The sequence below is a fragment of the Grus americana genome, chromosome 1 (assembly GCF_028858705.1).
Source record: "Grus americana isolate bGruAme1 chromosome 1, bGruAme1.mat, whole genome shotgun sequence".
Taxonomy (NCBI): domain Eukaryota; kingdom Metazoa; phylum Chordata; class Aves; order Gruiformes; family Gruidae; genus Grus; species Grus americana.
Genome location: NC_072852.1, coordinates 160,223,579 through 160,248,944, shown reverse-complemented (window position 1 = coordinate 160,248,944; position 25,366 = coordinate 160,223,579). Strand labels below are relative to the sequence as shown.

The following is a 25,366-nucleotide window of genomic DNA, read 5'->3' as shown; positions in this document are numbered from 1 at the left end:
GCTACCAGAGAGGTGTGGCAGCTCTGTTTGATTCACGACATCTCCTAATGATGAAGGGAGTGGAGGAGAGAAGGGTGGCTGGCTCACTGGTGCCCCTATGCCCATTTCCCTTAGGTCCTAGATGCATGTCCTCTCAGAAGGCAACCAAGTAGGGTGAGGAGGTAACCCAACTGCCACATACTCATTGCAGGGTTTTGGTCTGCAAAGGTAAGTATTGCTAGCTAAACCGTTAAGAAAAGTAATTGAAAAAAAAGAAATCTTCCTCAGCAGGGCAGTATTTCCAACCCCGTGACAGCAGAGTGCCTTCGAAGGACCTCCCCTCACTCATGAGTTTGCTTGTCTTCTGAGCAACAGTCACCTAACTAGTGGCAGAGATTTTTTTGGCAATTTCATAAGAGTTAGATATATCTTAGAGCTATACGTAATTCAAAATTCAGCAGCAGGAGCTTTCTTGTCTGTATGGCAATTTCATGGAACATGACCTTGGCTTGCTTTTCCTTTCCTCCCACTGGCCTGGGTACCCAGACTGCCCCCCATGCCAAAGCCCTACCTACTCACCAGGATCCCCTAGCACCTCCAACCCTGCCATCTAAATCCCCGAAGTAAACTGCTTTTAAAAAAGTTGGCAGTCTCTACATATTGGCCCAGGACAGCCCATATGTTGACACACACAACAAATGAATGCAGCACTGCTGGCTGTATTCTTTCACGTGATGCAAGACAATTGAGGGGGGGGTTCTACTGTAGATAAGATGCAGGCTTAATGTAGTCTTTATAGATATCTTTAAGAAAGGCCTGGCCACTGTCATGTGGGAGTTAAAGTTGATGGCTACATGTATGATGAGATCTGGTAGAACAGGGCATCAGATGAAAGGTTTATTAGCAAAGGTTTAGCAATGGTCAAGGTAATTAATAACAACAGCAGTCATTCCCAAAACAGAGCGCAGAGTTCTCACAACCAGTGCTCACATTTGGAGTCCCATCTGCAATCAATCAGGAGGCCGGTAGACTTTTTGGAACTTATAGGACTTATTTGGTACTTCAAAATGTATATACTTGCTATGTATTGGGAAAGCCGATCATCACATTCAGTACTGATGATATTATTAATAGTTTCCAGTGGTCTAAGAACCGCGGGTCTGCAGTAACTCTCTCGATGAGTTCATCACAGTCATCCAGATGGCCGTGGATAGAGGCACAGATAACCACAGACAGAGCAAATGCTGAGGGAAAAGCCACAAGCGTTCCCAGGTGCAGGAGAACCTCTAATTCTTCCATCTTGTCAACCAAAGGGGACTAGCTTGTCTGATCACTGTCCCACATGTCCCAGAACAATTATTTCTTTACTTTAATTAACTCATGTACTTTAATCCAAGCCACAGCTCAGAGAGAAGTGCGTCACATAACTATGAGGTGCCTTAAGTGTTCTGTATCATAATAGTTTTAGCTGGCTTGTTTCTCTTGTTACCCAAGTGGTACCTAACAAAACAAAAGATGGGGGGAGTAAAATCCCACATAACATGGCATATTATATGAAAAGGTTTCAGGAGAGATGAAGAATTTTGAAATTTTCCCTGATCTTCTGGAAGAACATGAAAGGTACCTCGCTTGTGGTCCTGTCCATCCCCTGTTGTAGTCAAAGTCAACACAATTCTACCACCCATGATAAACACTAGCAAGAGCGTTGGCTGTATCGTTCCTTCCCCTTTCCTGGTTCCTCCAGAACATATTGATCCCCAGCTGATACAGAAGTCATTGATTAACTCTGAATCCCCTCCATGTACCTTCTAGAAAGGCAAAATGCTTCTTGCCATAAAAAAAAATATACTCTGTTTATAAGATGGTTGTATAGATTTACCAAGCTCTTAACTACTCCCAAAAGTTTCACAGAGCAAACGTTCCTAGATGCTGCCACATACAGACACACACAATAAGAGGAAGTCTTCATGTTGCAGGAACCACTGCATGAACGTGTTCATTTTCTGGCCATGGCAAATAACAGACCAATGCTGAAACTCATTCTGCCACTTGATGCGTGTCATTTCTTACAGGAAATGTTTAAGGATGACATATAGATATGACAGGAGCCATGTCCAAGATCCACGGCAACACAAGGCCAGAGTTTTCTTCTAAGTTGTCAAAGAAAAGCCCTCAATTATATGTTGAACTTTGTTGGACCTGAGTTGGGTTTGGTAGTGGCTACATCTATCCAAAAGGAGGTTCATAAGGTACAAGCATGAGCTTTGACAAACTGATGTCTTAGAAAGTTTGGTTATGAATCTCTTTGATCTCTCCACAGTCACCTGGAAAGTTATTGCATTAGATATTCCTAATGCATAACTTGATTTGCCCTCTTTTTTCATAAGCCTGTATCTTCAGCTGCTGACCTATGAAAATGACTGTTCTTTATCAACTCTGCCTTATCGATTCCCTTGTCTGTAGGCTGGATCTTTGTATCACTTGGGGCTGACCATGCTCAATTCTCTTTTTTCCAAGACTATCATTTTTTGCTGTTTCTTTCTGGAAAAAACAAACAAACAAACAAAAACCCTAGCAGCTTTCTATAATTTTAATTCCCTTTCAGCTGTTTTCTGTATTTGCCAAAAGCCCTCTCCGTTCCATTCTCAAAGCACTTTAGGACATATTGAAATTCAAAATAGAGTTGTTAAGGCCTTACTCAGCATGGCCTGCATCTTGCGTAAATAGCTGTTACGTTTTTAAAGATGTTACAACTGTTTTAACAGACCACTAAATGTCATTGTGAATTTATTGCATTCAAATACTACGTGGTTCCTGGGGGATGTAGCAAATTGCACAGTACTGGTCCTGCATCGTTCAGCCTGGAGAAGGTGGCCTGATAGAAGAGATGGGGACGGGGAAATGACGACCGGGGGGGCTCTGTGGGCAGCTCAACGACCAGGCGGAGAGAAGGGGAGCTGGATGGCTCTGCCTTCTGCCTGTTGCTTTGCTCTCACAGAGCTATCCAGAAGAAAACACCTTTGAGTCTTTCCTCACTTGTCAGTCGACTGGGAAGGACTCTCAGCTCATCTGCATGAGGACCCAAATGGGAAACATCATCTCTTCACCTTTCTTCCTTGCTTTTTCCCTGATAGTCTGCCCTGACAGAGGCACACAGCGATCAGGCTGAGGGAAGGCAAAGGTTGTGCAAATACAAACCCCTCTGCTGCGCTGTGCTGCCTTCACAGCTGTACGGCGGAGGCCAGCCAAAGCGCTCCCATAGCTCCCACACCCTACAGGCTGGTGAGTGCCAAAGTCACCTCATTTCTCACAGGGCTTCGCCCTCAGCACGCTCGCTGTGTTGCTGCACGAAGGATGGCACTGGATAAGGACAGCAGAACACGGGCTGCGTTGCTGAGAACAGGGGCAGCGTCTTTGGCGCACGGAGCCGCCCGCTCCTCAGAAGGGCTGCACCTCCAGCCACCGGTACGGTGGGTGCCGCAGTTCTCCTCCGTTCTTCCACTTCTCATTCCACCCAAGCTACTTTCACCCACGCATTGTCACCCAAAGGTTGTGCCCACCGCCTGCAACTCTGCCTCCCAGCCGCTCCTTCTCCCAGCTCCTCCATCAGCCTTTACCTGGCAGTTCTGTCTCTTCCCAGGGCAGGTCTGACACGTTTGACTCACCCAACGGCAGGACCCTTTTGCAGCTTTCTGAAAAGGCTCCCACCGAACGATTTATATGCCTCGCAGTGAGCGAGAACCGCAGCCACCGAAGGCGATGGATGCAAACCCCAGCCTCGCCCCATGCACCCGCCGTCGCTCCCATTGAGGCTGCAAGCTTCCTTAAGAACAGACCCTGGGTCCCACAGCTGCACTACTGGGAGTCTAAGTACAGGCTGGAAGCGTGAGATTATTGAGAAAATTAGCCAAAAAGAAAATTTAGATCTATGACTAAATTCATCCCCAGATTAATGCTATCAAAGTAAATGGTGTTTATAGAAAGTCTTGTTTTCTTTATATGCGTGCGAGAGAAAATCAAAACAATGCTGAAGGCAAATTTCATCTAGCAGAATTGGAAAAGAGAGCATGGGGACAAAGCTATAATTACTGGTATTTCCTATCTGTTGAAACCTGTGGGTGGAAAGAGAGGCAGTGAATAGAGTATATTCAATGGCATTAAAATCGGTTTCTTTTTCTGGACTTTAGCTCAACGCTGCAAATTAGCAGGGAGAAAATAAGCCTCAGAGTGAACAGGCAGAGAAGCCAACTTCTTCGTGTTACTCTTTGCTGTTAGGAAAAAAAAAAGCATTTTTTTCCTTCAAGAATTCAAATTCCTAGCAACCCAAACTACAGCTGCACGCTGACAAGAAGAGAACGTACGGCAAGTGGTTCAGCGTTCATGTGTCCACAGACACACTATTATCCTGGTTTCCTTTCTAAACATGTTATTTTAATGAAGAGAAGACAGGCATGCTGTTTAATTAACTCCTGCTTTCAAAAAAGACATTCTGACCCAGATTCATCACACTCCAAAGAGGTACCTGACTTCAGAGCATCCTGTGTACACACTCAGTGGAAGGGATAAGACCCTCCTGATCATGATTCGGACCACCAGACATCAGAATTGCCATTCCCAGGCCCCCATCTCTTTCTGCAAACTATTGCAGGTACTTACGATAACTGTGCTCCTACGTCAGCCATTTCACAGAACTAGGAAGAATGATTCCAGCCCTTAAGATATCTCTACTTACCACTGTCGACCCACATGCAAATTTCTCTTTTAAGCAATTGCTATTATCTGACAACGTCTAGAGAAAATTAGGCACAGTTAAAACACGTTTTTCTTACAGTGAAAAAAATGTATCTTACAGTCTGAGATCACTGTGTGAACCTGAATTATTCTGAAGTCCTATGTCATAAAATGTTTACTTAGTTCCCAATTTATTTTCACAAAAGTTAATAAAATGAATAATTTGAGGCTGCATTTTTTGTAAAGGTTTAAAAGCATAAGTGAAAATGGCCAAGATAGCTAAGATAAAAAGTGATGTATTATTATTAATAATAATAGTAATAATAACAGTATTAATGTTGTTGTTGTTGGGGTAACGTAGGGTTGATTGGTTGCTCTGCAAACAAGAAATTCAATTTGAAGTATCTACCACTGAGTATCTGTCAGTCCCTTTATTCTCCAAACCCACCTAAAATACTGCAAGATATAGTAGGAAATCCTACTTAGGATAAAATAATAGTTTTAACTATTAGGGTTCTAATGGCTTTAATACAGCCTGTTCTTACATGCAACAATATTGATTTGTACTAGATTACTGTTTAAGGTGGATTTTTGTCTTAGTTGTTCTAGAATGTGATTTAATATTTAATTAATACTGCTTCAGTCAAGCGAGATATGTCACTAGAGTAACACGTTTCCTAAACATTTTTGTAAATGGGTTATATTTTCACTTATTAGAGTCCTCTATTTAATGATTATCAAGCCTTAAATGAAAACCAGAAAACAATAAATGGCTTGTTCTCCTCTGCATTTCTCTCCCTGTGCATGCACAGCCACGCACGCCGCTATCGCTCGTACCCTGTTCTTGGTTAGCCTCGCTCACTGACAAATCTGTGATCCCGTATCGATTGTGGCAGGACATTAAAAGGGTGCGCAGCGCTTCACAGAGACGCCCTATGCAAGGCTGGGGCAAGGCCTTCAATTCTGAATTCTTCGGGGAAGGGATTGCATCTTTGTATTTGGGGTTTGGTGTTTTTTTCAGGAATGTGTCAAAGTACTGTCAGAATTACAAATAAGATTTTTTCTTCTTTTCCTACTGAACTTTGGTATGTCTTGATGCCTAGTGTTTTATCTTCAAAATTCTCTCTCCAACACACGTGTGGATTCAAGTATCCAAAGGAACAAGTCAGGTTCGGCCCTATTTAAAACATGTGTCTTCTGTTTAAGATTTAACTGTGATTCACAGTTAATTGTTTTAAACTTGTCACCATGGTACCACCACAAAATCCCTTGAAATACAAAGCGACTTCTGAAACCTGCCCTGGCTCTCAGATTGCCACGGCTGAGGCTAGTCCTGCATCCGCTCGGGGAAATTCCCTAGCCGCAGTGCTCAGGTGGGCTTTACCTTAGCTCCAGAGCAGATTTGGGCAATATTACCGTGCCAGCCACTTGTTTTTTCAGCTTTCATCCCAGCCCCTGGCTCTAAGCACAAGCCCAGCCTGTCTTTAGCACCGGAGACCCAACGGAGAGGCGCAGCAGCACAACCTCAACACACCCCCAAGTCAGGAAAACTTCCCTCCACCCCCCGCCCCCAAACCCCCTATTGCCGTTTCCTGATGGAGACAACGCTTCTGGCTTTGCCCTCCATCCACAGGCAGCTCCGCGCCAGCCCTGTGGCACAGCCCCGGTGCTGGAGGGTGATGCTGGACGTGGGGAGCAGAGCTGGCCCCCCCGGGGCGCGGTGTCCGCCAGCCCCCCCGGCTGGCATGCACAGCCTCGCTGCTCTTGGCCCTCGACGTCTGCCAGCTCAAGAGGGTGACCCAGGCAGGCTGCGCACTGGGCTTCTCTTTGCTCTCTCTTTTTGCCTCCTCTTTGGAGCACTCGGCACCCACCACATTTCTTTAAATGCGTTTGCCCCGTCTCGCTTAGTTTGTCTCCTAAAACTCATTCAGGATTCCTCTGGGAGCTGGTGTTTCTTGGCAAAAGGATATGTTTTTAAAGAAAAAGACAAGCCAACTACGATTTCCAGACGTCCTCTCAGGAAGTTTATATTCTCTCTTTTCCAGGGAGCGTTTACTTTCCACGGGAGCATGATCGACATGCCATTACTGAAGCAGGCACAGAACATTGTTACGCTTGCCACAGCCATCAAGAAAAAATGAGCTGGTAAATGAAGCTCTCGCCATGGGGCCCCAGTAGCTGTTTTAAAAGATGACTATAATACTTGGGGGAAAAAAAAATTAAAGACATCAAGTTTAAGCAGAAATTCATGTCCATTTTGCAGATCTGTCATAATTTGCTTGCCAGCATTGCTAATTACTAAAACTATTCCTGACTCAAACCACTGCTCGCTCCTGTACGGCCCGCGTACTACTCTTAAGCCTGCAACACAGTTACATCACCAACTGTGTGACATCATGATAATTACTACGAATGTGGGATTATGACTTCACTGAAGGAAAAAAGCAAAATGTAAGCTGTGAGCTCTGTTAAAAGAGCAGATGAAAACCGGGTCAATCGCTTCTATTTGTACCTACGCATCTTCCCGCTCCGGTGCAGAACTCCCATCAGAAAGGGCAAAGCCTTGAATAATTACGCACCGGTTGAAATAATTGTGATGAAAATCATTTCTCTCTGCGGGCTTCGTGTTCTCCCCCTCCCCCACCCCCCCAAATGTGCAACAGCCATTAAAAATATCGCTCCAACAATGCAGGACTCTTGACTTTTTTCTCCTTTTTTAAGCAGTCGCTATTCAGAGCATTTCCTCCTGGAAGCGTCCAGCCCAGGAAGGGTTGGACGGCAATAAACTTGTAGTTTTCGGAGGCACAATGCAGCAGAACTTGTGCATATGGTCTCGAGTCAGATTTACATCACATTAGGGATACGGCTACAGGTCATGTGGGCCGTGTGGTTAACGGGCTTAGTAAAGCTGTTTTGAAGAGGTTAACCCAGCTTGTAGTAAGGGTAAATAAACATAACAACCAGGCATTGTCCTCTATTCAACGTGTACTCTTATATGGAGGGCTAAAGGGTATTGAAGCTGCAGAGGATCAACTTGTGGTTGCCAGAGGACTCCAATGAAGTTTGAAACACCAACAATCAGAGATTTTGTTTCTGTTCCTCATTAAATCATGAGCTTTTGTGCTCAGACTATGAACGACTGTTCTTTAAGAAATTAACAGAATGGGAAGTTTTAAACTATGCACCAACCTTTTCATGACCTACACAGCAGCAATGCTGCTGCACTTAGACAAACACCGCGGGGAAGGCTGTTCTGTTTATTTAAATTTGTAAATAGAAAACAGTTGTTTTTTAGTTTCATTTTTCACCGCCTCCATGGCCATTTTACGTATGGAGTCACAGTGGCTTACTCCTCCCATCTGCTCGCTTGGGATGTTTCCTCTCCGTCTCCGAGCAGCGACTTTAAACATTTTGGGTTGGTTTTGGTTTAATTAAGGGAAGAGGAAAGGAGGGGAGGAACAAAAAAAAAAACCAACACAACACCGACCAACCCGCACGGAAGCGGCGGGGAAAGGGAGCGCGGGGACGGCGGGAGCGCCTCGCCGCGGCCCCCCCGGGAACGGCCGGGGACACGGCTGGGCTCGGCCCGGGGAGCGGGACAGGGAGCAGGTGCCCCCCCCCCCCCCCCGCCTCCTCCGGCGGCCCCGCAGTGCTCCCGGGCCCGGCGGGGGCAGCACCCAGGGCGGGAGCCGAGCCCCCCCCGCGGAGTTTGGGGATGAGCAGCGCGGGCCGACACACACCCCACACCCCCCGCTCCACCCGGGTCCCGTCCGAGGGCGCTGCGCCGGGTGATCCCTTACAGCGCGGGGACCTCCAGGCTAATCTGATTAATTAAAGACTACCTGTTTATATTGCGCCTCGCAGATCCCTCCACACACACACCCCCCCATCTCTCCCTCCTTCCCCCCCTCGCGTTTCAGGGCACCCTCCGTTATTAATTCTTGGCTGACTAAATTATGGGTAACACTATTAAAACATTATCAGAACTAATGAGAAACAATTACTTAGAAGATGAGCTGGGACAAGCCGGAGCTGGGCACATGTGTAGTTATCCCCGCAGATTACGTTAATAAATCATCAGGTGCAAGGCAAGACGGCGGCGAGGCCTGGCGCAGGGAACGGAAAATGAGATTTATGAGATATGGGGGGGAGACTTGCTTTTTTTGCATAATTTTTTCATTAATCTCAATAGGACCCGTGTGGCGTAGATTGTTTTATTCCCTTAATACCGCGCCGGGGGGACGGGGGGGAAGAACAAGAGGATTTCAAAAAATAATGTCTTCATTGTTTTACTGAAGTCTTAATGACAGCGTGCGACAAGCCCGCGGGAGATGCGCGGCCGCGGAGGGCAGCGCGGGGGGCGGCGGAGGCGCACCCGACCCGACCCCCGCCCGCCGCCTCCGCTGCCTCATTAAACCCATGAAATAATAATAAACTCTCTCGAGGTGTTTACGCGCAACCTCTCGCTTCCGCAGCTGAGTGCTTAAGTAACTTCACTTCATGACCCGTACGCGGAGCAATCAAATATGCAAATAAAATGTTGGCTATATTCAGATTTTTCCTTAAATTTCCCTGACACACACCCCCCAGGCGGAAAATCCTGCTTTCATTTAACGGTCTTAACCATTTTCGCTTTATAAGAAACAAAATCCGGTTTATTTGTTTTTTTCGTTTACTTTAGGAAGCTTTCCGTGTTTTTTCCGGCTTTATTCTTCTCCTCTTTCTTTCTTTCTTTTTTTCCTTCCCGCCTGGTGCTAGGCAAGCAATTGATGAAACAAAACAGATTATAAGATTAGCGGCAGGATTTTGTGCATATTAATGATAGGGAAGGGCACCGAATGGGTTTGTAATTGCAGATCTTGCGCTTGGGATTGGGAACTGTAGCCCTGCTACAGCAAAGACCCCCCTGTGAGGTTTTCACATTGGAACTTAGGGGAAAAGTGAAAAAGTAATTACCAGAGCACAACATTGAAATGTTAAAGCACTTATTCTTTCTTTCAGCGTTCTGTTTTAAAGGGGGAAAACGGGCAAAATGGAAAATAAATTACTTTCAAATAAGTAGGTTAGCACCTGAATGCTGGTGCGCATTTTCTTTTTTTTTTTTCCTCTCTCTTTTTTTTTTTTTTCCCAAATTCTAGCAATTATTTAGCAGGGCATTTGCTTCTGAACCTACCATCCAAGCAGCAGAAACGGGGGAAGGGAGGGCAGGGAGACCTCGGGAGCACAGGGGCACTCCGCCTGTGAGGTTTGAAGCAAATATCGCCAGGAAAGCTGTTCGAAGCTGCAGTTTGAAATTTAGAGGTTTGTTGGGGGGGGGGGGGGTGTTGGTTGGTTGATTTTTTTTGTTTTGTTTTCTTTTGGTTTTGTTTTGAAGTCGGGGCTTAAAAGGCAAAGATTGCTTTGGTTTCGTCTTCAACACAAGCATCAAACGGTATTTTACCAAAGGATGCGTTTCACAACTCACAAATCCCTTCCAGGAACGGCATGTTCCCTGCAATATCGAGGAGTAACCTGACACTGAATTTTAACTCTTATTAAAGGTCTCTGCTTGTTTCTTAAGCTACTTCAGTCCTTCTCCTCTGAGTTTACTCTTCCTAAAAATCTGGATTTTTGCGTTTAAAACACAGTGCTCTTTTACTGACTCTTCTAATCATTCTCTCCTGTGATTAACAGCAAAAGATGGCTTAGGTTTAATGGCACCTACTCGCGCGTATTGTTTTAATTCTGCTTTCAACGGAAAATAAATGTATCTGGTGGAAATTAGGCTTTGAAAACTTTCTTTTTTCTTTTTTTTTTTTTTTTTACGACTCAATAAAACGGTGTATCTGCTTCTCAGGCAGTAATTTCTGATTTAGAATTGGGGGTGGGTGGGGGGAGAAAACCCACCTTTGACCGCATTTCGTCCATCCTATGGCTCCAACCCTCTTCTCTCACCTTCACCTCCCTCAGGTTCAGAGCATGGAGAAGTGCCGAGACAGGGCTATTTTTAACTACTATTTTAAAGATAATAAGGAGGGGAATAAAAGCCCGTGAGGCCAGCATATTATTTTCTATTTTTCCCGGTGCCCCGGGGCTTGGGAGCCACGCACCCCCCTGAGGAGCCGGGGCGGAGGGGAGTCCCGGGGCGCAGCGCCCCGGCGGGGCGGGCAGGGCTGCGGGGCGTTTTGGGGTGCTGGTATCTGCACAAGCCGCCGCGCTGACGGAAGGGGGGGGGGGGGGGTTCCCCTGCAGTCAAGAGGTTCCCAACGGCCCCCGGGGCGGCGGGAGGGGACCCCTGCAGAGCCCCACACCGCCGCGGGGCCACCGGGCTGCAGCCGCGGGGGCCGGATGGATGGATGGATGGATGGATGGATGCAGGGCGGCCCATGGCCCCGCGGGGACCGGGACAGCCCTGTGACTTCCTGGGCTGCTGCCAGGAGCCCCGGACACCGCGGAGAAAGGGAAGGGGGGAAGGGGAAGGAGGAAGGAGTGCCTTAATCACAACCATTACACCGCCACCAGAACGGTCTCCTGCAGCCGCCCTCATGCCCACAGCACCCCTTCAGCCGGGACCAGGGCACCTGTGGAACGGCCACCTGCAGAGAGGTACACACACGCCAGCCCGGCACCACGGGTGCCTGCAAGGGCCAGAGAAGAAATTAGTGCCCTCCATTTCCTTTACCCCTTCCTTCCCCCTCACAGTCCCCACTGGGTCTCCTTGTCTCCTCGGTGCGCCCCAGGCCTCCCTTCACCCCCCAACAGTGGGTGTCCCTCAGCGGGAACAGGATGGGGGGGGGGCTTTCCTCCCCATGCCCAGGGGTGCAGGGAATGGGATGTGGAGCGGAAATGTCCTGCATGTGCCCATGCAGCAAGCAGGGGAGAGATCAGATATCCTCTATATGTTTGGGGTTATTGCTTCCTAAATTAAGTCTGAAGCTCCCAAATCTGTGGTAGCAAAGCCAATACCATAAGGTGCTGCTCAGAATGATGTCTTTAGAAATGCAAGAGGCCCAATTCCTAAAGCTGTTGTAGGTGCCCGCTGTCTGCTGGCATCATTTGAAGATGATCACCGTGGTGAGAATGAGGAGCGCTAAATGCCTATGCTACCTTCTTGGGCCTCTGTAATTTAAAATGTGACTCCACATAGCTTTGAGTCTTATGCTTATAATTTCATTCCTAGTACTGCTAGTGCTGCTAATGTTATTAAAGTTGTGATATCAAACACGTACATCAGTTAGGAACTTTCCAGAGTGAAGCTTGCTGAAGGTAAAAACCTTGTCCCTGTGTGAGACATGCCTGCAATAGCCTAGAATTTATGGGAGACACTTTTTACAAGGGCACGTAGTGATAGGACAAGGGGTGATGGCTTTAAGCTGAAGGAGGGTACATTAAGATTAGATATTAGGAAGAAATTTTTTACAATGAGGGTGGTGAGGCACTGGCACAGGTTGCCCAGAGAAGCTGTGGATGCCCCCTCCCTGGCAGTGTTCAAGGCCAGGTTGGATGAGGCTTTGGGCAACGTGATCTAGTGGAGGGTGTCCCTGCCCATGGCAGGGGGGGTGGACCCAAACCGTTCTATGATTCTATGCTGCTGGGAAGACCTGGTCTAGGCTCCCTGATACCCGACTTTATTCCTGGCTTGCTTTTGCAGTAGTCCCTAATATATAGCAGTGTTTGTGCAGGTCTGGTACACTATGGGATGCCACTGGAAATGCTTCATGTTAACTCTGCACGTCCTGTCCTGTGTAAAAATGCAGCTCAGATACAGTTGGTAGTGTGTGTGTGTCGCTACAAATCTGACTATCACGGACAGCCCTGCCTCCAGTTTTGTCACCAAGAGGCCCATGGTTGGATAATATGGAATTAAATACTTGTAAGTGAGGGGGAAACCAGTGGCAGAGGGTGTACAAGGGCTGTTCAGTTACATCGCTGGTGTTGCTGTGTGACAACACAGGTGGCAGAACAAAATCACTTCCACCCTCTTCAATCATCAGAGTTTGGGCCATCAGTGAAGGGTTTGTGTTTTATTTTAGAGTTTAATGTGGTCCCACAGGTCTGTGATACTTGGTCAGAGTGCAGGGAAGAGCTGTGGTCTCTGCCCACCAGATGCCTCGGAGCTCTCTCTGGCAGGGGCTGCCCATCCCTGCCTGCCCCACGGCAGTGCCATGCTGCAACCGCAGTACTCGTGTGGCTGCTGGGGTACAAGCGAAAGCCTACCTGTTCATTTGAAAGCATTCAGGCACTTTCACCTCCACATCATGATGCTCTGCTTAAAATATATAGTAGGTAGAGACATCTTTGCTTTCTTTACAATTGATTTTGAAAAAAAATAAAAAAACCAAAGAGTTGCCCCTGAAAGAAAAAGTCAGTCCTGTACTAACGGCAAAATCTCTGTTGGTGCAGTTCTAAGGTTTTGCAAGGAGTTACAAAATCCAGAGGTGAACTGGATTGACTGACTTCACCATACAGATGAATATGATTTTGTTGACTATTAAAGACATGCCAAATTTACAGAAAAAGGCACACAGTCATATTAATATGTCTCTACATTGTAGCTATATTAGGCAATTCTTTCTTTAACGTTTAACTAGCATTCGTTAAAGGGATACATGAGGGCGATGTGTACAGCGCAAGTTTGCTGTCAAAGCCTAGGGAAATGAGTGTGTCTTTGTGCCTGGGTTTTCATGAAGCACGCACATTCCCGAGTATAGACAGACACAGAAAATTGGAAGGCTGTCCCATTTCACGTGGAGGGGAGATATAAAGAGCTGTGCTCTATTCCTGGCCTTGCTCCCCCCCCTAGCTGACATCAGTTTGTGTCAAGTTTACCAAAAAACCCTGCTGCTGTAACACTCCATTTGAGAGGCGGGGGGGGGGGGGGAAGGATAATAAACTTTTTTTTAATTGCTTCCCTGGCTATAAATTAGCATGCATTGGGCTAAATTTTTTTTCCGTGAACAAAAGCACAATTGACGGCGAGGCTTAGGGAAAGTAGGGAGGGAGCTCTGAGCCCCAAGGCTCCCCTGCGTATTGAACCTGAGCAGGGGGAGGCCTTGTCTGTGCCCAGAAGTTGAAGGGCACTGAGAACTACAACAAAACAATAGGGATTTTTATGTTTCGCTGACTGTTTTTGCAGCTGCATCTTCTCCCCTCCTCCTCTTCCCCCCCCCGCCATTATTTCATGTGAGAACCAAGTATGAAAATAGAAGCCATGGCTTTCCCTCCTGCCACAGCCAATGTGCATAAAACCAGGCCAGAAATCACCAGAGATCTGAGGTTAGTTATAAGTCAGTGTTACAGGCAAAAACAGAAATTGTTTTGTGCTTCAACACCATATTTTGTTTCTGTTATCATGGATATAAAGACAGGGCTGAAGTCCTCCAACTGCATTGCGGGTTCAACATGATCCTCTTTGCATCCCCGAGGCTCCTGATGGCATTTGAGGAGGAGCTGGTAGAACCCACTGAGTTCTGCCTTTGCAGCTCCCCCTCCATGCACGCCTCCCACTCGGCCCTAGAATATCTGATAAACCATCTCTTCCCATAGTAAAACCTCATATAAGGTGATTTTTCTCTGGACCTGTCTGTGGAAGTCATAGAATCATAGAATCATAGAATGGTTTGGGTTGGACCTCAAAGACCATCTAGTTCCAACCCCCCTGCCATGGGCAGGGACACCCTCCACCTGACCACATTGCCCAAAGCCCCATCCAACCTGGCCTTGAACACTGCCAGGGATGGGGCCTCCACAACCTCTCTGGGCAACCTGTTCCAGTACCTCACCACCCTCACAGGGAAGAATTTCTTTCTAACATCTAATCTAAATCGACCTTCCTTCAGCTTAAACCCATTCCCCCTTGTCCTGTCACTCCATGCCCTGATAAACAGTCCCTCTCTAGCTTTCCTGTAGGCCCCTTCAGGTACTGGAAGACTGCAATTAGGTCTCCCCAGAGCCACCTTTTCTCCAGGCTGAACAACCCCAACTCTCTCAGCCTGTCCTCATAAGAGAGGTGCTCCAGCCCTCTGATCAGCTTCGTGGCCCTCCTCTGGACTCACTCCAACAGCTCCATGTCTCTCCTGTACTGGGGCCCCCAGAGCTGGACGCAGGACTCCAAGTGGGGTCTCACCAGAGCGGAGTAGAGGGGCAGGATCACCTCCCTCGACCTGCTGGTCACACCTCTTTTGATGCAGCCCAGGACACGGCTGGCTTTCTGGGCTGCAAGTGCACACTGCCGGCTCATGTTGAGCTTCTCATCAATCAATACCCCCGAGTCCTTCTCTTCAGGGCTGCTTTCAATCCGTTCCTCGCCCAGCCTATAGTCGTGCTTGGGATTGCACCGACCCATGTGCAGGACCTTGCACTTGGCTACTTATGCTACTTCTCCTCTGGTGCATCCAGTTACCAACCTGAACAAAGAGCCAACTACAAGAAATAGGCAGGCGTGGACAACAAGCTGGAGAGCAAATGTTAACAGAGAGGTGGCCGAAGGAGTGGGGAAATACTGGTGGAGAGTGGCTGAGACATGGCTGAGGGATGGGGATGGAGAGGACAGATGGATGCCTGTCCTCTCATACTCTGCAGTGGAGTCATCCCTTGTTCTCCATGTCTGTAGGCAGGATAGACAGAAATTGGTTTAATTTGCAGCAAAGGAAAATGTGAACATCTAACTATTTGTACAATTAAAAAACTCTCTAATTGAAGACTAGCTGCACAAGGAGATAAGTCACTGAAGGAAAAGGATGAGGTTTCTTTAGAGCAGGCTAGGTAAGCACCTGTGGCAGGGCTTTCATGAGGGGGGTGGACTAGGTGAACCCTGAGATCTTTTCTAGTAATTTTTTTGGATGTTTTAAAATGTACAGAGATGCAACAAAAAAGGGAGGAGGGGAAGAAGAACCTTAGAAAATTAACAAGGCAGCTTACCGTCCTACCCCTATATTTTGTCAAGCTGTGCTTGCATGTTAGTATCCTGCCTAAACATCTACACCAATGGACTGTTTCCCCCCTTGAAAAATACGTTTCTTTCTCTTTCTTTCTTTCTTTCTTTCTTTCTTTCTTTCTTTCTTTCTTTCTTTCTTTCTTTCTTTCTTTCTTTCCTTTGGCGAGGAAGGCCTATAACACTGCTATTTAGAGAGGTAAAGAAGTCCCTGTGAGGCCTTCCTGACTTCAGTGTTCTTCTTCTCTTGGTGCACCTTTGCCTGAGGGAGCAGACTGTGGTGGGCTGGAAGACCCAGGGTACAGTCTTCTGAACAGGCAGGTACGCTGCTTCATCCACTACGCATTCACTTGTGGAGCTGGTCTGTCTCTTGACATCCTTTCCCTTACCATTTATAAGGAGCCATGGGTGAATGGCCCCCTCCCATGAGTGTGTCAAACCTCCCTCCAACCCTAAATCCCAATAGATGCTTGTCCTGGTTTTGGCTGAGATAGAGTTAATTTTCTTTCTAGTAGCTGGTATAGTGCTGTGTTTTGGATTTAGGATGAGAATAATGTTGATAACACACTGATGTTTTTAGATAGTTGTAGTTGTAGCACTGATGTTGCTAGGTAGTTGTGGTGTCTACACCAAGCCGAGGACTTTTCAGCTTCCCATGCCCTGCCAGCTGCACAAGAAGCTGGGAGAGCACAGCCAGGACAGGTGACCCAGGCTGGCCAAAGGGATATTCCCTAACATACAGTGTCATGCTCCGGATAGAACTGGGGGAGCTAGCCAGGAGGTGGGATCGCTGCTCGGAACCAGACTGGGCATCGGTTGGGTTTTTTGCCTTCCACATGTGGTGAGCAATTGCATTTGTGTATCACATCATCATCATTATTATTATTGTTACAATTATTATTATTATCTTCCTTTGTTATCATATTAAACTGTCTTTATCTCAACCCACGAGGTTTTTTTCCATTCTCCTCCCCATCCCCTCCGGGGGGAGGAACGAGCATGGTGCTTAGTTAACAGCTGAGGTTAAACCACAGCAATGCTGAAGGTGTGACTGGACAGTTGTGACTCCCAAGGTGTGTTCCCTAACAGCTACTGATTTCATTTCGTGTATCAACAATGCAGCAATGAATCCAGAGTGCCAATTCTTTCATGTTAAGGCACACTCCTCCTACTGCCCTTCAAGTTCTGACAATGTTTATATCCTTTTTATATCCCTTAAAACTTTTTTTTTTTTTAGTTTGTAGCTTATTGTAGAATAAATTTACCCCAGGTGCAATATCATTTCCAAAAAGCAAATAATTCTTTTGTCATTGTATTATAGAATGGAGCATTTGCAAAAATCATTAAAACTCTTGCATTTGAATCAATTTCAGGCTAGTGTCCTGTTATCCAAGGCTGTCAGTTATTTTTTTGTTATTATTTTGGGTGATTTTTAAATTGGTGTGTTTTCTGCTGTTACTATTAGAATTGTATAAAACATCTTGTTTGCAGAACTGTGAAATGCTTTAAAGGCATCAATTGAAATGACAAGGCATTGTCCAAATTGAAATTTATTTCCTCCGAAACAGTGTCCTGAACATCCAGGTGGTAATAAACATTTTTCAACCATGTACAAACTGTGAATTGTATTTGAAATTAAATCTCCGCATTAAAATCTGCATTGCTGAACCTCCCGCTGGCAGCCACCGTTCTCCTGAAAAGTGACATCTTCCCTGGCACTGATGGGGTGGGAGTTCTCACGCGGATATTACTGAATGATTTCTTACCGCTCTTCGGATATCACAACTTTATAGCAACATATAGCTAAAAAGTACAAAGGATGTGAGGTGTGTGAGGAATACAGGAGGGAGCCGCCTTGGGTTTAGTAAGTATAGATGTTTTTGTCCTGACACACAAGGGTGGAAACCATTTTACAAACCTCTATTAAAGCAGCATATTGCTGATGTCACAAATTATGTCATTTTTCAGCAAGCTGTTAGGTAGCAGCAGGACACTTAGAGGTCCCAATCTGAGTTCACAGCTTGAGGCCTCATCATCCATTGAAGTCAAGGAAATACTCCAGTCCCCTGGCCCTCTGTTTACAAATAATATATCAAGAACCAGGATGCCCACAAATGAACTTTCAGGCACTGAGCTAAAGGAAATGGGTTTATGTGTGTATATTTTTATATAAATATACATACATACATACTATGTATACATGTGTATATGTGCATGCGTGCATTTGTGCGTAGTACAACCGAAGCCTGCAGTTTGCCATCAAAATTTCTTCAAAGAAGCGTTTTTCATTCTTCTTTGGTATATAGAACTGATTCTTCATAACCAATTCTGTGGCCATTTCACACACAGAAACCCCATCAAAGTTAGAGATATTCACATAGAAAAGGGGTACAAAGTACCCCTGTTCATTTCTCCTTTGTAAAATAGTGGGAGTTTTTTAATATCTTTTATATAATATAAAATAGCTCTGATTTAAAAATATATACATAAGAAGAGATTTATCTATAATGGATTTGAGTAGATTGTGTAAAGTAAAATAACTGGAATGTCTAAACACATACTAATTAGTACAGCAGAACAGCTCCTTGGAGGCTCTCCTCATCTCCTGGATGAAGCATATTTACACACAGATGTGTATTTCCCCCCACTAGAGTGGAATATGCCATCGTGTTCTTCTGACAATGCACGTATACGTGGGAGACAACAGCCTACATTAGAAGACATAAAATACATAGTATGTGGCCTGAGGTTGTGAAACAACCCAAGAGAAGGAATTAAATCCAAAGCTAACAGTGCCAAACTCATCAGTGGGTGCTTTCACCACCCCACCACCACCCCCCCATGTATTAGTGGGAGCCAAAGATGGAGTGTCGAGGCACGGCTTTGAATTTCCTGACTTTTGCCAGTGTGCTAACATCACTCCCCTAACGGAACGAGAGCACTGGCAGGGAGATGGATTAGATGGCCAAACTAGGCATTTTTATCCCTGCGCTCTCTCCCTAAACTGATTCCAATATTTTGCTACTTATTTACTGACGTAGTTGGCTGTAACTTCCTCTACTGGAAATGATATTACAGGGTTGGATTAACTTCTCCTCTATAGCATATCCCTGATTTAATTATCGCTGCAGCTGTCCCCCACTATCTGCACAATAAATGCTGTTGCTTACAAAAACATGATTACAGGATTAGAGTTATTGGGCCCTCGCCCAGACGAACGCGGTGACATAGCATAGCACTGGCACCTCTGAAAGCTGCACTGACCTCAGGCATCTCTACATCAAAGGCCACAGCCACAATCTGAGCTTCATTAGCTTTCAAGGCTGAAGTTACAGGAGCACTACTTCCTCAGCCACTAATGGGAAACACTCTCCTCCATTTGCTGTTGAGGTGTTAAAAGTACCTCTTAACATCATTTACTGAGCTACAGCTTCACTGGTATCCCAGTAAAATAAAAATGACTTGTGGAGTGGGAGCTGAGTTCAAATTGAAAGGCTGCGTTGGACATCCCTTACTCAAGCAAAGGGCAGTCACCGGTGCAGGGATGCTTTGGGAGTGAGGACTACAGGATGAGGCACACCCCAAAGCCCAGACTGGGAGCTATAGGGAAATTCCCGCAGCTCCTGAAGGGTTTCATATGGTTGTAACCAACTGTTTAATGACTGAGGTATCTGAAGGACTGTCTGGTTTTCATTTGTAGGATGTGATGCAGATGATTATGCAAACAGGGAGAACTTGGCAGTTAGCTGCAACTCAGAGCACGTGCATCATCGGGTCTGTACTCACCATGAGAAATCTGTGAATTGTGGTGATAACTCCTCTAGCCCCCCCAGTTGATCTGCACCTACAAGGAGGAGACTTGGAGGGTGACATTTAATCCCACAGACAGAAAAGCTAGTCAGAGAGAGAACCACGAGGTGGCAAAGCACTAGGTAGGATCAACTTGAATTTTTGCTTCTAGCATACACTTCCTATGTGGAAATGTCTCTTAAATTTCGGTGTGCCTCAGTTCCTCTTTGCACAGCTGGAACGTTAGCACTTCCTCTGTTTTGTCTATTTAGATGATACATTCTGGGACACAGGGGACCTCTTAGCATGTTTGCACAGTCCTAGCATAGTCATTTGGGGCTTGCAGTCATTAGCCCAGTTGAATAGCAATACACAAAGCATGAGGCTACATTATCGACTTGCACAAAGAACCCAGCTAAGTGGCCAGGTGGCATGGAAGAAACCCCAAAATTTCATGACTCTCTGTCCAGAAAGGGGAAGAAATACTTGTTCCATGAAAGTACTTGAGAATGGTAGGACATAGTCCACCACGGTGAGCACAGAGAACCAGGAACTAGCTTTATATGAGAATGAAATTGCTGAAATACATATTAAAAGACCTCAGTAAGACTAAAAAAAAAAAAAAAAAAAAGGAAAGTAGAAGAGAACTAGAGGGTTTATGCTGAAGGACTTGCTTTTCTTCCTTCAGTCCAGCTAGCCTTCTCTGGTGCTTTGCCTATGGGATTGTCATTTCTATTTTTTAAGCTGGTGCTAAATAAAGTGGTTTGCCCCTAAGCCTCCAGGCTGGGCCAGGGGGATAAGGTGGGCTGGTCAGGTGCTGCCAGGGATAAGGCGAAGGAATTACAAGGCTGGCCTCTGGAGCTAAGCTGCTCCTTCTCTTCAGGAGGTAGGAGACTTCCCCAGGTCTCAGGAGCTCCTTGCGGCTGGAAGATTTAGTGCCTCAGATATTAGCAGGATCACATGTCGGCTCTGGAGTTTTCTCCAGCTTGCATGTTTGATAAAGCTCAGAAGCTTGCTTCAGCTGGCAAGTTTAACTTAATCTCTTGGGCTTGTTCTGCCCTAAGCAGCCTGTTCATGTTGTCAGAGCTGATTTCAGTTTCCCAAGCTTTAGGCTGGGTTAGGAACTAAGGCAAGATTAGAAATCAGAGTAAGAAGAATTCAGCTGATTTTCAGCTAAGCACCTTTTCACCACAAACAGAGATTTACAAAAAGGCATTTATTTCCTGGGAAGTTGTCACTGGATTTCCTTTTAAATTAAATTACCGTCATTCAAAGAAATAGGAAATTCCTCCTTATGTGTACATTTTTCATGTATTACTGATTCTTTCCAGGCTTTCCCTTCGCCACATGCCCAGGGCAGTGACCCCTGGGCTCAGACACTGCAACAGCTCTCTGACCACCGATGGTTTAAGTATTGCAGCAGCCACTGCTGTTACAGCAGAAATCCAAACCCTTTGCTTTGCAAACTCGGGAAGTATGTGATGTTAATTAGAAGCACTCACTCCCCTTACTGAGTAAGATCAGGGGTGGTGTATAGGCATAGGTTGACCCAGGGAGGGTAAAAAGGGCTCTTCTCCCTGTCAGCACCAGGAGCTGCAGCCCTTACTGTCATTTCACACAACACTGATGCAGCTCTACAGTCATTTCCATTTCCATTTCCATTTCCATTTCCATTTCCATTTCCATTTCCATTTCCATTTCCATTTTCTTTATTTTCTCATCTGTCTTTCACTTTGGGCCAGGGCAGCATGTGAAGCGTGGTAGGGTAAGTGGACCCAAGAAGGGATGACAGTGGTATTGTGGTCCAGGCAAGAACGTTGCTCTTTAGAGCTGGCATGTTCTTTAGAGGTGATGTACACCAGTCTTTGGTGTGACTCTCCTATTGTCGCTAATGATTATTGCCATGACTATTTCAAGGTGCTCAAGGCTCTGTGGGAGGGTCTAATCCAAAGCCTAGAAAGGTTGAGAGGAATTCTGGATTGAGTCCAGAAAATACAAAGTTTAAAAGATCCAGAAATGCAGATTTCTGAGATTGTCTTTAAATAAGAAAATAAAATGGGGGAAGCAAACAGCTTCTCTCTTCCTCTGGCTTGCCAGCATGCTTTGATGGAAAACAGGGAGGTGATCTCAGGAACACTCGCTCCAACCTCCTGTTCATAAGTAGCAGGAAGGCCTGTCAAACCTGTCAAACTCCTTGAGCTCCTGGGGTTTACAGACTTCTCTCAGCTACCCCAAGCAAAACCACAATCCCATAAAGAAGCCTTTTCAGTAAAACCTTCTGCCATTTGCCTGAAGCCAACAAATCACTCGTTTAAAAAAAAAAAAAAAGCCAAACAAAAAATAAAACCAAAACCCACTATTTCTCATTTGGAAGAGTCCCTTCCCCCCGCCGTGCTTGCTCTCTCCTTGTGAAGCCCCAAGCCATGGCCTTGCAGCAGCAGTTTTCTGCAGGAATCTGCCACCGCGGGGCATGTAGAGCCCCAATCTGCAGTTCGTACAGAGGCCAAAGTCTCACTGGTCCAAGGAGGGTCTGGCTTGGGTAAGGACTGCAGAAATGACCACCTGGTTTCAGTCAGAGCTCAAGGTCAGTGTAGGATGGCTTGCATTCATTCTTGTGCCTTGCCTCTTGGTGGACTTTTCTGAGCTACTTAGCTCTGGCTAGCTGCCAAGGTGCATGTCCCACAGTGTCTGCTGAGAGATCTAGAAGAGGCATCCAGGCTGTTTGGTCTTTGCCCTTCCTTTCATTCCCTATATTAGCAGCCTTCCAGTACCTGAAGGGCCTACAGGAAAGCTGGAGAGGGACTGTTTACAAGGGCATGGAGTGACAGGACAAGGGGGAATGGCCTTAAGCTGAAAAAGGGCAGATTTAGATTAGATATGAGGAAGAAATTCTGTACTGTGAGGGTGGTGAGGCACTGGAACAGCTTGCCCAGAGAAGCTGTGGATGCCCCCTCCCTGGAAGTGTTCAAGGCCAGGTTGGATGAGGCTTTGGGCAATGTGGTCTAGTGGAGGGTGTCCCTGCCCATGGCAGGGGGTTGGAACTAGATGGTCTTTAAGATCCCTTCCAACCCAAACTATTTTATGATTCTACATTGCCTCATCCTTTCCCTGCAAGCTGCTGTGTAAACAAAAGCTCCCAGTTCATCGCCACCAGTCCCAGCCTTTGCCCTCATGCTGCACCCACTGGCTGCTGGTCTCCAAACTCACCTCCCTCCCTGCCCCGCCAACATGTGGCTGATGGGAAGCTGCAATGCAGCTGATCCAAGACTCCAGTTGGCCACAGCACAAACCTCTGCAGTTCTTGGGACCTGTGCTAGGTTATGGTGTCTAATACAGTGACACAAAAAAATGGAGCCCAAAAGAAAAGAGCAGATGTGAAGCAGCAGCCACGTTTGGAGGCATTGCTGGATTTATTTGAATAGAGTTGCAGGGGCACATTCTGCCCTGAGCGATATGCCTGACCATGGATTTGTCAGTTATTTTTCAACATTGTTTTGGGCTTGTCCTAACTGGCATATGCTTTTGGCAATTTTCTGACTAGCTATATGACAAATCATATTGTTTGATTTATAGATGGCAGATCAGAGGACAAGACACCATCATTTTTCCACGTACTTGCTGAGACTAGCAGAATCATGCCCAAAGTCCATCATGGTAGAACCATAAGAACACCATAATAAATTAAACAGTGATTATTCAATGGGAGCAAAAAGTGGCAACTTCAAGCTGCAATTTATTCACAATATGGGAGACACACTCTGGCAAGAGTTAAGCAGTCATCAATACATGTATCGTAAGGGCAGAAGTATAGCAGAAGCAAAACTGTGTTGACAGCACAGTAAACAACGATATCATGAAGACTGAAGCAAGACTTAAAACATACCCTGAAATACAGGTTTTGAAAGCTGGCACTTAGCTTATGCTATGGGCTGAAATCCTGTTTCATTTTACATCTATTTTAATGTAGCATGCAAAAATCCACCCATGACCACCTGATTCAATGCTTGAAAAACCCAAACTGTATTTAAGGTCTAATTTTCCAAGATGTATTCATGTGAGGCAAAGAGGTTTGGTTTTTTTTCTACATCCTTAGAAAGAGCTAAAGACTATTCAGCAGAAGCCACAATGCTCATACTATGTGAAAAAGGAAGAGTACATGGACAGTATTAGACTTGTTCTTCTCCCGAGTGCAAAATGTGAAAACAGAGAGAGAGAGAAAAACGATGAGACACTTCCTTAGGACCTAGAGCTACTGAGTCCGTAAGAAGCCCCCTTAATAGATGCAAGCAGAAATATGACAGAAAACATGAATTAATGTCCCGTTCATTACCCAAGTTCCCATGGATTGGGACTTGTCCATGGCGAAGGGACAGAATACACACGTTTCAAGATAAGATTCATCCACAACCATGGATTTTATCCAGAAGTGGTGCATAGCCCTAGGTATTAAAAAGCAGATACAACTACTACACCTATTGATTTTATATATGTACATATATGAAAGAATATGAATGTAATAAGAACAACTGACATTGAATATTTAAGATGCACTGACAAAAAATTGTCGCCTGCCTTGAATCACTTTTCCCTTATGTTTCACGTTTTTCTTATTTAAGAGCAACCATTACAGTTCAGGATGGATAATGGCCATCAAGCCAGGAATCCTGCCTGCAAGGGTGCGTGTGCTGGGTGCCTAATGAAAAGGATAAGGGCAAGCACTGACACTGCCAATGTACTTCTACAGCCCACTCACCTCCTCTGTCTGTCAAGGCCAGTGAAATACCCCAGCTCGTTGTACTGTCTCAGACCCTGCACCAACAGTCATCTATATTTTGTAAGGACCAGAGCCCTTACAAAAAGCGTGCAAAACTAACAATTAGGACAAACTATCCATTTATCCATGAGCTGAGCAAATAAGAGTAGTCACTCAGACACAATCATGTGGAAGCCTGTGCCTCAGATGGTAAGTCACATTTTTTAGTACATCCAGGCTTGAAAAGGTACAGGAAAAAGTTGGAAAAGGTTTCATAGTTAAGATATAATGAGCAATGTCCTCAAAACTGTATTTATGAGAAAAAAATAGCCAGTAGTTTGCCTCAGATTCATGCATGATGTACTAAAACTGAGGGGTGACACACAAGTGGATGGGGGGGGGGGGGGCAGAACAGATCTCAGGACTGTTCACTTTGTCTAGGAAAGAGTCGACAGGATACACAAAACCGATGCACGCTCGAGGCAGCCATGTTGGCTCCTGCTCCACTGGAAAGAGAAATGTTTGCCACATGGAAGCAGAAAATATTGGCAGGAAAATAACTTTAATTTCCAAACTTGAAAAGCAGTATTGCAAGCAGAAAAGAGAAAAAAGGAGGAGGGTAAGTAGCATTCACCTGGACTCTCTGATTTTACCTTCAGACTCTGACCCTATGATTTTGGGTATGTTTGAAGGTAATTGATTTGTACAAAGTCAGAAAGAGAGCTTAAAGGTAACTTCTGAACCTGAGATGGGAAAGAAGCATGTGTGCCCGTCACCTGTGGGCTGGGATGAGGATGAGCAAGGACTCCTTGGCGGAAGGCAACGCAGCTCTCCCATACCATTTAGCAGCACAGGGACCTGGCTGACATTACAGATGTATGCTTCTGTGGTTATATACATACATACTTGGAAAAAGCAGTGGAAGAAACCCCAGCTGTAACGTGCACTCTGCAAATGCTCATCCTTCTGCATTTCTCCTGGTTTGAGCCTTGTGTCAGCTTAGGACCCAGGAGAAAGACAAAAAGGCGTATTCATATCTAGCCAGTGCCATGAGAGAATGACAAAACCTTATGAGACATTTTGTCTCATCCTCAGCCTTCCACGCCTGTTGTCATTTGCCTCCTGAGCCTAATGGAAACCTGCCCTGGATGGTATGTTTGTTGTTATTGTTTCAATTTCCTTGTCTTTTATTTATTTCCCTT

At 45.7% G+C, this 25,366-nt stretch overlaps 1 protein-coding gene across 2 annotated transcripts in view; it reads left to right on the top strand.

Moving 5' to 3' along the window:
* The window catches only part of CLYBL (citramalyl-CoA lyase), a 176,656-nt gene extending 169,259 nt beyond the window's left edge, over positions 1-7,397 (top strand). For both annotated transcript variants that reach the window (XM_054812018.1, XM_054812022.1), the window contains one exon: positions 6,756-7,397. In XM_054812018.1, the coding sequence (XP_054667993.1) occupies positions 6,756-6,851 (96 nt within the window). In that variant the 3' untranslated portion in view covers positions 6,852-7,397. The remainder of the gene's footprint in view (positions 1-6,755) is intronic.
* The last annotated feature ends 17,969 nt before the right edge of the window (positions 7,398-25,366 follow it).